At 37.1% G+C, this 13,353-nt stretch overlaps 1 protein-coding gene across 6 annotated transcripts in view; it reads right to left on the bottom strand.

The window, feature by feature from the left end:
• Positions 1–13,353, bottom strand: part of LOC134533322 (choline transporter-like 1) — a 616,909-nt gene that overhangs the window by 18,913 nt on the left and 584,643 nt on the right. For 4 of the 6 annotated variants that reach the window (XM_063370818.1, XM_063370819.1, XM_063370815.1 and 1 more), the window contains exon 14: positions 5,334–5,555. In XM_063370818.1, the coding sequence (XP_063226888.1) occupies positions 5,334–5,555 (222 nt within the window). Of the gene's footprint in view, positions 1–5,180; positions 5,556–13,353 lie in introns of those variants that run through there. The other 2 variants (XM_063370821.1, XM_063370820.1) reach the window with 1 other exon arrangement.

Below are 13,353 nucleotides of genomic sequence, written 5' to 3'. Positions count from 1 at the left end.
GTCAGAATTTTCACGCGATATGAATATGTATTAAGTTATGCAATAATAATTTTGCCGCAAAACGTATTCGTTTAGTAAACTAAAACATCGTAATCCATCTTTATTGTGAGATGCGCCATAGATAAGTTGAAGCAAAATAAATACCAAAATAACGGCCTGAAAGCAGCAACCATTTATCAGCGTTCCTAGCGGGATGTGGATGAAGTTAGTTGTTTGGCCATATTCGTTTCTGTTGCAAAGATACTTATCTCTGTTCTGTTGTTGTATTGCTTGGAAATAATAACAGAGAGGTTATGGGACTTTAACGTCGCAATACGCCGGCCATGTGAAATGACCAAATGAGGTTTGAAAAGATCCTACGTTCCATGTAAATAGTTAAATGTGAACGAAAATAGGTAGTTGCGGTTTGTTTTGTTTGAAGTTTACTTGGTTTACTTGATACTTCACAATGCCTAAGGTCCTATCAGTGTTTGAACGAGCTAAAGAATACGAGCATGAAGGATTCTTTGTTTTTAATAAAGAAAAGCCAATAATGATGTGTACATTTTGCAATATGGTAGTATATTGGAAAAGGAAAGATACTTGTGAAAAACACTGCAAACAGCGAGCATCTCATTTAGAGAAGAAAAAAAGTCAAACATCACCATCCGGTTGTGGAGTGACACTCGAGGATAATATTGTTCTCCATAAACGAGCAAAGGAAATGAAAGTAAAATTTGCAAGCGATACATTGCGTGCATTTGTTTCTGCAAATATTCCCCTAGAGAAGCTAGATCACCCAGCTATGAGGGAATGGTTAAATGAATACATGAAAGGTAAGTCAAGGAAATGTGTTACGGTTCTAAAGTCCTAATAAACACAATTTGATGGGAAAGAGGCCGGAAAATGTGTAGTAAAACAAAATTATAGTAAATTAAAAATAAACTTTTGAGCCTGAAATTTTACATTGTAATTTACTAATTTTTTAGGGAACCCTGTTTTACATGTTTACCAAACTATTTGGCCAAAGTGGCCAATTCTCTTGACAGGAAAAAATTAATTCTATAAAGTTTTGTGCAGGAACATAGCATAGGCCTATTTAATAGTCAAAATGTTTAAATACATTAACACAGACTGTAAAATTCTAGACACTATTTGTGATGTAAAATTTAAGTAATGTGTATAAGTATAATCTACTAGATAACATTTCCACTTCTGTAAGGCTTACGCAGGAATCTAGTGATTGCTGCATCAAGTATCATGTACAGCTTTGTGTGTGTATCATGCAATTAAATAATTAGTAGAATATACCACCGAAATATTTTTTTTTACCGAAATATAGCACCGAAATCCTATAGTTTATTTACCGAAATCAGGCAGTTTTAATTAACATTTTTCATGGGCTCTACTGATAGTGTGTGGAGGTCAACCTAAAACTGAGAACCAAGAACTGATTTTTAAGTACCGGAACCAAACCGAGAACCGGGAAAAAGTAGAACTGCCACATCATAATGTACTTGCCCCTGGGCCGCAGCACCTGTGCACGAGGCGGGCGGAGAAGGTACACACCGAGTGTTCTTGTTCGTGGCCAGGCGACCAGCTCCTACCAGCTCCTGCCAGCTCCTGCGACTTGCTAGTGGTGGCCTGCCTGTTCGCTGTTGATCAGTCTTCGTTGTTATGCTTTTCCAAATTTATTTTGGGTTAGCCACCGTTTAAATTATAGTTTTGCTTTAACGGTGTGTTTGTGTTGCGAATGAGATTTATAATATTTAGCACTGCTCCTTTTGTTCTTGAAAGCCATGTTTCCTGATAGGTAGTCGTACGCCGGGGTTTTGTAGCAGTTTGAATGTTGCTCATCGTAAATTTTAATGCTTATTCTCGCTGCTTGTTTGCTGCGATGACAGATTGTGTAACTTGGTAGGGTACGCACTTAATGCTTGTCGAGTTGTGTACTCCCATTTGCATCGCGGCTGTTGTTTCTTCCATTTGAGCACTGCGCATAGCTGTTGCCACACTTGATTCTCTCACGGAGTTTGGTTACGCAAATGCTGCCTTGCATTTATCATGTTTTGCACGGAAGTGAATTTTTTATTTAAGCCGTGTATTTTATGAATTTTGTGAATTGAATTCTTTAACATTTTTTCCTTGCTCAAGACTTATATAGTTATATTGTATAGTAGTGAGAACTGATGAAAATGTATTCTGTGTACAGTTATTCCGAATTCCCATGGATAGTGTTAGATGTTGATTTAAATACTTGGCGAGAGTTGGAACACAGCAACAGTATTTCATTCACCATACCTTGCTAGAATGCTAGTCTTTTCATGTTTAACACAAGTATCTGGCAGTTATGTTTATATCTAGTCTGATGTGAACGACTGTTTATTTTTATAGAGTAAATTATTTTGTAATAACTATATATGATAATTTTATGAAGGTTTTTGCAGTTGTGTCCTGGCTGATATGAGCTTAATTTTGTATGAAGTCATTTTTGATGTTTTTTTCACTTTATTTGGATTGATATCTAAAGATTCATGTGTAGTGACCTTAATGTTACAGAGTATATCTTTTTTGTGATATTTACACTTATTTATCTATTTTGAAATATGCTTAAGTGTAAATTGTATGGCATACTTTGTTAAATATTGTTAATGATTATAGAGGTACATGAACTCTTTCAAAATTTATATATTTTGGATTAATTAATAAATTGTGTGACATCTTCAGTTTAACTAATTATTGAGAGTCTCACAGTCATCTGTTATCCACTAAGTTAATCAAAACACTCCACACTGCTCTTCTTGGAAACAGAACCGAGCTAATGTTTCCCTCCTTAATCTTGCAGGACTATGCTTGATCCAGGGAGACTTCACATCATTGCTAGTTTCTCAGCAACTGATATCGGCTTTCTTTTAATCCTATTTTGAGATGTAGGTATTTCCACCTGTTCGATGTTTTTTACGTTATTTGAACATCATTTCATTTATTTAATACAACCAAAATTTTTCCAAAATTAGACAACCATAAAAGTAATGCAACAGCACATATAAGTACATAAACACAATGGAATGATCCTCCATAGATTTTACAAACGACTAATAACACTTGAAGATGTGTTTCATAAAAAAGTGTAGTTTCTTAAACTCCATTCAGCAAGCGCTAGCAGCAATGAATAGTAAGAATCACACAATAAACTGTCAACCTAGTTGCATGTGTTATTCTATGAAGCAAACTGCTGCAACTGGGCTAAACTGTGGAAAGTGCAATCAATATGGTGGAAACAAATATTTTTTGCACGTAAACAAATGTATGAAGGTAAATGTTTGCAGATGAATAGTGCTATCAGAAATGTCTTTGGAGTTGAAATTTTACTGAAGTGGATTTAGCAAACTTTTGACGTGACGTCTACTAAATCGATGAACGCCGGCTGCACGCAAAAAAAAGTGTCCCGTAACGCACATTGTCCCACTACAATGTGTCCCGCTACGCTCATGGTACACTTGCGCCGCATCTCTCTTCCACTCGATTGGAACAACCATCGATTTGACTTTTCAATCATGTTTTCGTCGTTTGAATTATTAATATTATGTAATTTAACGATTGTCCACCGATTTTCAGCACAATCGGTACGGTTATTTAAAAGTAATGTTGAATTTCCAAATACGTTTTTGTACAAACATTTTGCACAATGTTTTAAAAAATATTGTAACACATTATAAATAAGTTTGGTGTATTTGGGATGCGTATTTGTTATAAAATTGTATTATAAAAACGAAATAATATTATTCCCCTACGGTGCTGTCATCCACGGTGACGGACGCGAACCGAACGAATAGTGCTATCTATCAGCTGCCGCGGGAACCAGGCACTCGTTAATACATATTTTCCTTTGTTTATCGCAAGGGGCGTTATTATTAATGAATTATAAATAAAATGTCGTGCCCGGGGCCACAATTGCATATCATTTTGAGCACTGGAAGACATAAAAAGGTAAAATATTCTCGACAAATTTTAATCTTGGCCCCAGCGCACCACGAGCGTCTGGGTTGGAGATTAAAGCCGAAATTCTTTCTTAAACTTACTAATACTTATTTTACTAACCGCAAGGGCATTTTAATTAAATTCTACGTTTAATTTCACAGCGAACAAACTTCGTCGTTAAATGTGTAATTGCGAAAAAGCTTAAAACATTCTCCACGATCTTGAAGTTAAATAGCAAACATGTATAAACGTTATAGTTAAAATAATCTCTTCGTTAAAGTAATTAACATATTAGAATTAATGTGTGCAAATAAAAGTAAATTTATCAATTAAATTGTAGATTTCATTTCACTCCTTTGTATTTCACAACGAACAAACTTCGTCGTTAAATGTGTAATTGCGAAAAAGCTTAAAACATTCTCCACGATCTTGAAGTTAAATAGCAAACATGTATAAAAGTTATAGCTAAAATAATCTCTTCGTTAAAGTAATTAACATATTAGAATTAATGTGTGCAAATAAAAGTAAATTTATCAATTAAATTGTAGATTTCATTTCACTCCTTTGTATCCACACACAATAGTGATAATTCAATAAAATTTATTCAATTTTATTCATAAAAGTATGTAATCATTTCATCAATGTTTTGTTATGACGTCAGCACGTCACGTTAAACTATCGTCCGTAAACCGACTTCACAGACAACCAATTTTTTTTTGGATGGGAAATTGTTAAAGATGTGAAATGTTTCAAATGGTGTGGTATCTATAGGTTAAAGGTACCTAGGTAAACATAACATTTGATTCTTTAACATTTTGGTGTTGAAAGCAGAAAACTTATCAAATCACATGTTCTTAAATAACTTTTAAAATTGTTAACACAAAGAGATCCCTAGAGTATAACAAAATGTTTTGCAGCATGAATATCTAAGAAGTTAATACTTGTTTTCCAACAACGGGAATGGTGTTGTTCAGTACAAAATCAATCAATGTGATTTTCTTTGTAAATGCATTTTAGCTTCAATAAGAAGTACCATTTGTTATTTTCATAGCCACAGAACATAAGTCACACCTGTGCCGTGCATAATTACTTAATGAAACGGTGGCAAAGTTGTAGGATACAGCTTGCATATCTTCGTCACAAGACTGAGATTCAATACCAACCTTATAAAAAATACTAAAAACCACCAAGAATCACTTCTTCAGTAAATGTCTAACATATTGTGTTTCTAACATACTGTTTAATATATGAGACATCCGGGCTTATTGACACTAACTTGTTTAGTTTTATAAAAGAAGATGACCGGAAGCGTGCCACAGCTGGAAATCGGCAGTCCACGCCCGACTGAGAGCCAGCGGGAGAGCAGTCCTCACCTCATACAGAGAGATGACCGAGTGGGCAATGAAGAAGGCGAAGATGCAGACGACGAGGGTGGGAATGGCGTAGAAGTGGAGGTGAGGGTTGTGCTTCATGATGAGAAGGCCGATGGAGCCTGTCACCGCTGTCACGATGCACTTTCCCAGGAACAAGATGAAGTCCCCGATGCTGTTCACCGTCGCCAAGTTGAGTGCGTTGCTCACCAGGGCATTCCACGCCTGCCGACACGACCCATCGCACTGACTGCACATACTCCCGAACAGCCGCGACTGCATTACAAATCATCAAAGCTAGGGCTATAACAATTTAACAACAAGCGTTTATTAGTTCTTCCAATTCATATACAGATTCTGTTTAAATTTTCATCAATCCTTGACTGCTAATGCATACCTACTTTACATATCATCAAAACACATTCATTAGATTTTGTTTTAGAGCACATTGGAGAAATTTTGTAACCGAGGATATCTCATTTCAGAAGTCACCTCCAACTCAAGGTCAAAACCTTCCAACCATTTTCAGGTTGAACCTCATTGATCAATAATATATTATTACATAAGCTATGTATATTCATTTAAAGCAGTTTATAGTTTACTGTGTATATGCTTATTGTGAAGTAGTGTATGTACATAACACTGATCAGAGTGTAAAAGTGACCTTTTGAGTATTTAATTGAAACATTAATTTACACTTATCACTCCAATGTGGTTTACAAGCAGAGATGGACCCAGACTTCCTTGGCTCAGCTCGTAAGTGGAGCGTGAGAGGCCAGGCGCCCGCGTCAGAGCTGCCCTGCTCCTCTGTCCCTGAGTGGCCCGGGCATTCAGCACACTGACAGAGGCCACAGTAACAACAACTAACGGGGAAGATAAATGGAATAATGCCAGCTTGAAGGCAGCGCAGCGGCAGGATCCTGACCTAGCACCTATCATAAGCTGGCTAGAGAGTGGTACTGGGCGTCCAATATGGCATGAGATCTCCAGTGATTGAAGGGCGGTGAAAGCTTACTGGGCACAGTGGGATTGCTTGAGGATGGTGAATGGGCTGCTAATGAGGGCATGGGAGAGTTGAATGGAAGAGTAGTTACCATGCAACTACTCCTTCCAAAGAGTCTAGTGGCAGAGGTGTTGAAGGAAATTCATGATGGTACCTCTGGTGGTCATCTAGGGGTGAACAAAACTCTAGCCAAGACCCGTCAACGCTTCTATCGGTTGAGGTGTCGCCAGGATGTGGAGGCTGGGTGTAGAAAATGCGAAGCATGCTCGGCTAAAAAGGGGCCACAACACCGAAGTCATGGGAAAATGAGGGCCTACAATGTAGGGGCCCCCTTTGAGAGGAAAGCCATCGACATTGCTGGACCATTTCCCAAGAATAAAGATGGTGACCGGTGTATTCTGGTAGCAATGGTTTACTTCAGCAAGTGGCCAGAGGCTTATGCACTTCCTAACCATGAAGCCAGTGCCGGTCCTATCAAAAATTTTAGGTGGTGCGAGATCTAAAAATGGCGCCCCTCCAAATAAAAAAAATATTGTTAAACTGGTTGCTTAATTTTCCATCAAAAAAAGCAGCCGCCTCAGATTATTAAGCCGAATTACTGCTGTCTAAAATGTCAAATCTTAGAAATGTTCGTTTGACCAGTTTGTGCGATTACCTATATGTGATAGATGTAGTGGACAAATGACAAATAATAATATTAAATATAATGATTGTCAACTTTAATTTATTCTATGTTCCATGCAAACATTAATCAAAAAGTATGTAGACATGTAGTAAAAATATTAAAAAAAATACCTAGATAATCACTTTTCTAGCTTTAGCACTTGCAAATTTTTTTGCCAAGTCAGAATAATTCAACTTTTGGGCAATAGCATTTTCTATAGACAAAATTCCAAGATCGGACAGTCTTTCCTGACACATAGTAGACCGTAGGTAGGTTTTTATAAGTTTTAATTTACTGAAACTTCGTTCTCCTTTGGCAACAGTTATAGGCACAGTTAGCAAGATACGAAGCACTGTCCATACATTCGGGAAAATATCTTGCCAATCATTTTTTTTATAAGTCGAAGTACTTTTATTGGCTCTCCTGACTGGATCTCTTAGTAATGGGTTCAGGCTCACAAGTTCTTCAACCAATTCATGACCAGATATGTCACATGTTTCTCCATCGGTTAAAGTGATTTGCAATTCAGCACAGGCTTTTTCCAACATGGATTTTTCTGGAATTATTTTAATGTCGTATAAAAATGACCATGTATCATTGAATTTTGACAGTTGTTGAAAACGTGTAACCAATTTATTCTCAATTGTGTCTATCATCGGTAAAAAAACGTTCATTTTATATAATTCCTCCGGATCAGTTGGTGTTTCATCTAAGGCTTCGTATTCAAATAACATTTTTTTTCTTCGCGATCGGACTGCCTTAAAAACTTGGTTTATTTCAGCTAGAGACGCTATTTCTTTAGCTGTAATTAGAGTTGAGGAAAAGCTACGGTACTCTTTCACGAATTCCGAACAGTTTTTCAGTAATTGCGATGCATTTGGTAAGTTCATAGTTTCAGACTGCATAGCTTTACTTACAATGTTTACTTGAAACAATATATCATACCAAGCCACCATTGTAGTTATGAACTCAAATTGCTCCATATTCTGAATAAGCGACAATGCCTCTGATGCTGCAACTGAGTCATTAGTTTCTTCATGAAGATTTTGAAGGGCTTCACGAACTGAAGTGTAGTTAAAGCGAACAGCAGCAAGACTAGAAACTCTACTCTCCCAGCGAGTTTCGCAAACTTTTTTTAATGATAATCCGTCTATGTGCTTGGATATCACTTCCCATCGTTTGGTTGATCCGCAGAATAAAACAAATAGTCTTTGTACACCTTTGTTCACTCCTATCATATTCGCTCCATTATCGTAGCCTTGACCTCTACAATCGTTCATGTCTAAATCAAATTCTTGTACAATCGAATCAAGAAAGAGGCCAGTGAGTCCTGCTCCCGAAGAGTCACTTACTGGCTTGTAAGCAACAAAACACTCTCGCACTTCCACTTCTTCTTCATTAACGTCAACGAACCGGAATGTTAGTGACATTTGTTCAATGTGGCTTACATCAGGAGTGCAGTCCATAATGATGGAGAAGTATTTAGCTGACTACCATATTCACTATATTATTTCGAACTTCACTTCCAAGTAAGCCAATTAATTCGTTTTGAATGCGTTTGCTGAAATAGTGGACATTAGTCTCTTTATTTACAACACGGCGGAGGTGCTCCATCATCACATTGTCAAATTTTCCTAGTAATTGCACCAAACCCAAGAAGTTGCCATTATTAGAGGTGTATAATGTTTCAGAGCTCCCTCTAAACGCCAAATTATTGCCTGCCAAGAAGAACACTATCGACATCATTCTTTCGAAGATAGCAACCTATCTCGATTTCTCATCTTCAATCTGTTTTTGTAATTGTTTGTCTATCCCGCTACAGTTCTTCAACCTAATCGATGCTTGTATCCAACTGTTCAAAGCACGTCGGTGATCTGAGGATGTTTCGTGTGTTTTGAGACGCGTTGATAAGTGCCGCCAGTCGTCAAATCCTTCTTTTCCCAAATTAGAGTTGGGGTTTGTGTTGAGTAAACGACAGCAAAAACAATATACTTTATCTGCAGATTTAGAGTACACAAGCCATCTTCTTTTAAAAATCTCCCCATTTGGCATTACTTTTTCAAAATGCGAATTTGAAAAATGACGGCCGTCACAATTCTTTGGGTAATTTTCGTTGTTCATTTCATTACAAACAGGGCCTCGAAGAAGGATTTCATCTTTTGTTGCAGAGTCAATAATAAGCGACCATTTTGAAATATCATCTAGTTTTCTCTCTTTAAAAGATGATGATAACGATTCATCTGTTACAACTTCTTCTGTAATATTTTGAGATGCAGATGAGGTTCCAGGAACAGCTAAATCTTCTTGAAAATGGTGCTGTGTATCTTCAAGATCAGAACTTTTTTCAAGCGGGTATTCTTCTATTGCTTGTTGATATTGAAGTTCTGGTGATGAAGGGTCAGATAACTTTTCGACTCTCAAAAATTTTGATAGCAAATTTGCAGATTTTTCAGTTTCGGCTAGCTTTATCCGTTTACTTTTTAAGTTTTGTGCACCAGACAATTTTTTTGAAGACTGTGACATGTTTTTAATCTGTAAAAGACACATTTAACCATCACTCGTTACATACATGATATCAGGAAATCAGTGACATAGAATAGGACATACTTGAGTTAAAGATTTAAATTCTGATGTGCGATAATCTATTCCCACGGACCCACGCGATCGAAATCGCCGGCAGTAGCCAGTTATAAAATAATTAAATTAAGTTTTTTTTTCCTTTATTTAAGTTCAGGGACTATTTAAAAACCCGTTTTTTGCACTTTTAATTAATTACGGACCTGTTTTTAACCACCTTTATTTAACTGGCAGTTAGTATAACTGATTGATTTTTCATTTATTTTCCATTCAAAATACGTAAAAACTCAGTTACGCTAATTGTCACTTAAATAAAGGCAGTAAAACAGGCCCTTAGACAAAACATTTTTAATAGTTATTGGACAAAAAATAAATAACTTTAACAAGAGTGATATATAATATATAGTAGGCCTATACAAATTTGTTAAAACAAACTAGTACCTACACCTTTACCACCTTATATATAAAACGCAGTATAGGCAAAGATTAAATAATAGTTATTACGTAACAAGTACATCACTACAATACAAAAGCTACCATACATACACTATAATAAATACACTACAAAAGTGCAGTACATCGGGCTGCAAGGAGAAACGTACTCGACAAACGCGCGTAATCATTAAATGCCTAAGACACCGTGTTTAATCTCGCCGTGCGGTTTCGTTCGTTGATAAGTGGATATGTCTTATCGCAGTACCACAGAATACACTAGAAAGTAGTGGTGCACTGATATGACTTTACCGATTACCGATTCTTGAAACGTCGCTTTATATGGTAATAAAATATTACGCTATTCATGTTTGGCCTTTGTGTATAATGATATGTTAACATTTAAATAAGTTAAGATTCTTATCGGAAAATAACTGTACTAAGATAATTTCAGAACGATTGTGAACGTTTAGAACAAGTAAACGTTAATAACATTTCAATGCAATGTATATGTATGCAAATTAAGTGTCGCCAACGTCTTGCCGCAATATGTATTTCTTATTCGTTAAAACAAACATCGCCGAACATGCACGAAGACGCCATATTTACAAAACTTTGGATACGTTGCTGTTAATATGCGATTAATCGGTATCCGCATCTGTGCTCCACTACTAGAAAGGAACTTATATAAACAATACTTACCTACTTCTGTTTTCTATTAAGAATTCTTCTGTAATAATCTAACGACACACACACTGTACAACACAGATATACACTCGCGCATGTTTGAACGACTTGGCAATTCAATAGACAAATGCTTGCCTAGCGAAACAAGTGACGGACGAAATTTAACCCCGCGCCCCACTTGCCCCTAATGAACGACTGGAAATTGGAAGACTCAGGCGCCAAGCAGTTCAAGTAACGGCCGGATGAAGCGCCACTGTAAACTGTGGGACACAGGATGTAAATAAACAATTGCTAGTAATGTAATACGAATGAGCTACGTTAAAAGAGCTGTCGTACACATAATTAATCATTATTAATTTGGATTCATTCAATTTGGAGATCTGACACCGTGACTTCGGAGGGCGGGTACCTCAATTCGTCCATTTTCCCGTGAGACCGATCGTCACCGTCGTTTGTCTCATGTGTCGGTTGATTTCGGCACCCCCTCCCTTGATGGCGCCCGGTGCGGTCGCACCGCTCGCACCGCCCTAGGACCGGCCCTGCATGAAGCCACTACCATTGGGGATGCAATAGTCAACAACTTCATTTGCAGATTTGGGGTACCAATGGAGCTCCACTCAGACCAGGGCCGCAATTTCGAGTCGACAATATTTCAGGAGGTGTGTCGGTTGCTGGGAATAAATAAAACCAGGACTACAGCTCTACATCAGTCCGATGGCAGGTGGAGAGGTTCAACAGAACTCTGGAGGAACACCTTGCCAAAGTTGTAGCCGAGCATCAACAGGATTGGGATCAACACATCCAGTTGTTCCTGATGGCATATAGATCTACCATCCATGACTCCTCTGGGCAGACCCCTGCGAGTATTGTGTTTGTACAGGAGTTGAGGTTGCCCTGTGATGTCAGGTTCTGTCGTCCTCGCAAGGAGCCGACCAGCACTACCAACTATGCGAATCGTCTGGAGGAACATATGAAACTCATACACGATCATTAGAGGTACACGAATTTCGTTAATGACGAAACGCGAAATTTTACTAATAATTTTGGAACTACATTCTAAGCACTTACAAAAGTGTTTCCAAACGCCTATTTTGATTTTACGGCATTTCGTTTTCACGAAATAACTGGCGATGCCGCGATTTTTCGTTACTATTCGCGATATTCATGTTGTTTCACAAAATATCCGTGAAATGTCAGAATTTCAACGCGATATGAATATTAGGTTTCACAATGATACTTTTGCCGCAAAACGTATTCGTTTAGTAAACCAAAACATCGTAAGCCATTTTTATTATGAGATGCGCCATAGATAAGTTGAAGCAAAATAAATACTAAACACTCGGCCTGAAAGCGGCAACCATTTATCAGCGTTCCTAGCGGGATGTGGATGAAGTTAGCCATTTGGCTATATTCGTTTCCGTTGTTGTATTGCTTGTGAATAACAATAATCTCTGGTAAATAATAACAGAGAGGTTATGGGATTTTAACGTCGCAATACGCCGGTCACATGAAATGACCAAATGAGGTTTGAAAAGATCCTACGTTCCATGTAAATAGTTAAATGTGAATGAAAATAGGTAGAGACCTGAAAAAGTAGATGTTATTTTTTAGTGATGGTTCGAATCACATTTTTCTCGAATCCGAATCTCGAATCCGAATCCCAAACAGTACCTCGAATCCACCCCTCGAATCCGAATCCAGATCTCAAGGGTTAATTATAAAATAATTTATAAGTTAAGAGAAAAAATTAAACATTATGCAGAATTATTTAACCCTTTAAATTTTTATTTAAAAAAAACAAGGATTTTGACACGGTCTGGATCAAGACGATTCTGTTTTTGGTCACATATGTTTCCTGCAGTGCTGAACAAACGTTCAGAAAACACTGTCGCAGGTGGTGAACACAAATATTTTTTGGACAGTTTATGTAGCCTGGGTGAACACGCAGACTGAGTTTTCCAGTATTCGAGGATGTTTATTTCTGGGTTAACTGTAGGATCACGTAAGAAACTGGTCACTTCATCAATTGCTGTAGAATCCGACTTGGTGGATTTAAGGCATTCAGGCATTATCTGCGAGTACAGTGATTCATGTATCCACGGAAATCGGAAAACGAAATTCAACATCCGACGGAACAATATTTTGTAGTTACCAACTTGACATTTGTTTAAAGTCCCAAATGAAGGTAAACGCTTTCCTGAAATATTTAATGGAAACTGAAAGGCGCCATCTTGGCTTCAATGGTTTTAGGCCATAAGAAATATTGTCGTGCGTCTTTTACAATTAAGCCTCACTAAAGCATAGTGATTAATATGCCCGAAGTTAAAAGTGACGGGGTGTTTTCTCTAGTTTACCCATTAATTTTTTTATATTATTGTTAGTTATTTTTTATGTTGCTCAAAATGATTGGCTAACAAATTCATTGGTTGGCCATCATGGAATTCTCAGATAATATATATTTTAACGTTGGTAGTCTACACAAACCAAACTTGGTCCTAAAAAAATTCATAAATAGAACGTGTATCAGAATATTTAAAATTGAATTGCTATTAAAATAATAATTGTATAATGTATTAATTTTTGTCATTCATTATTTCATTTTTATTACTACATGTGCGAATGTAACTTGTGATGAAAGTCGGTATTATTGTTGTATTACT

The sequence above is a fragment of the Bacillus rossius genome, chromosome 6, assembly GCF_032445375.1.
Source record: "Bacillus rossius redtenbacheri isolate Brsri chromosome 6, Brsri_v3, whole genome shotgun sequence".
Taxonomy (NCBI): Eukaryota; Metazoa; Arthropoda; class Insecta; order Phasmatodea; family Bacillidae; genus Bacillus; species Bacillus rossius.
Note: the sequence above shows the minus strand (reverse complement) of the source record. Positions and strands in the feature narration are given on the sequence as shown.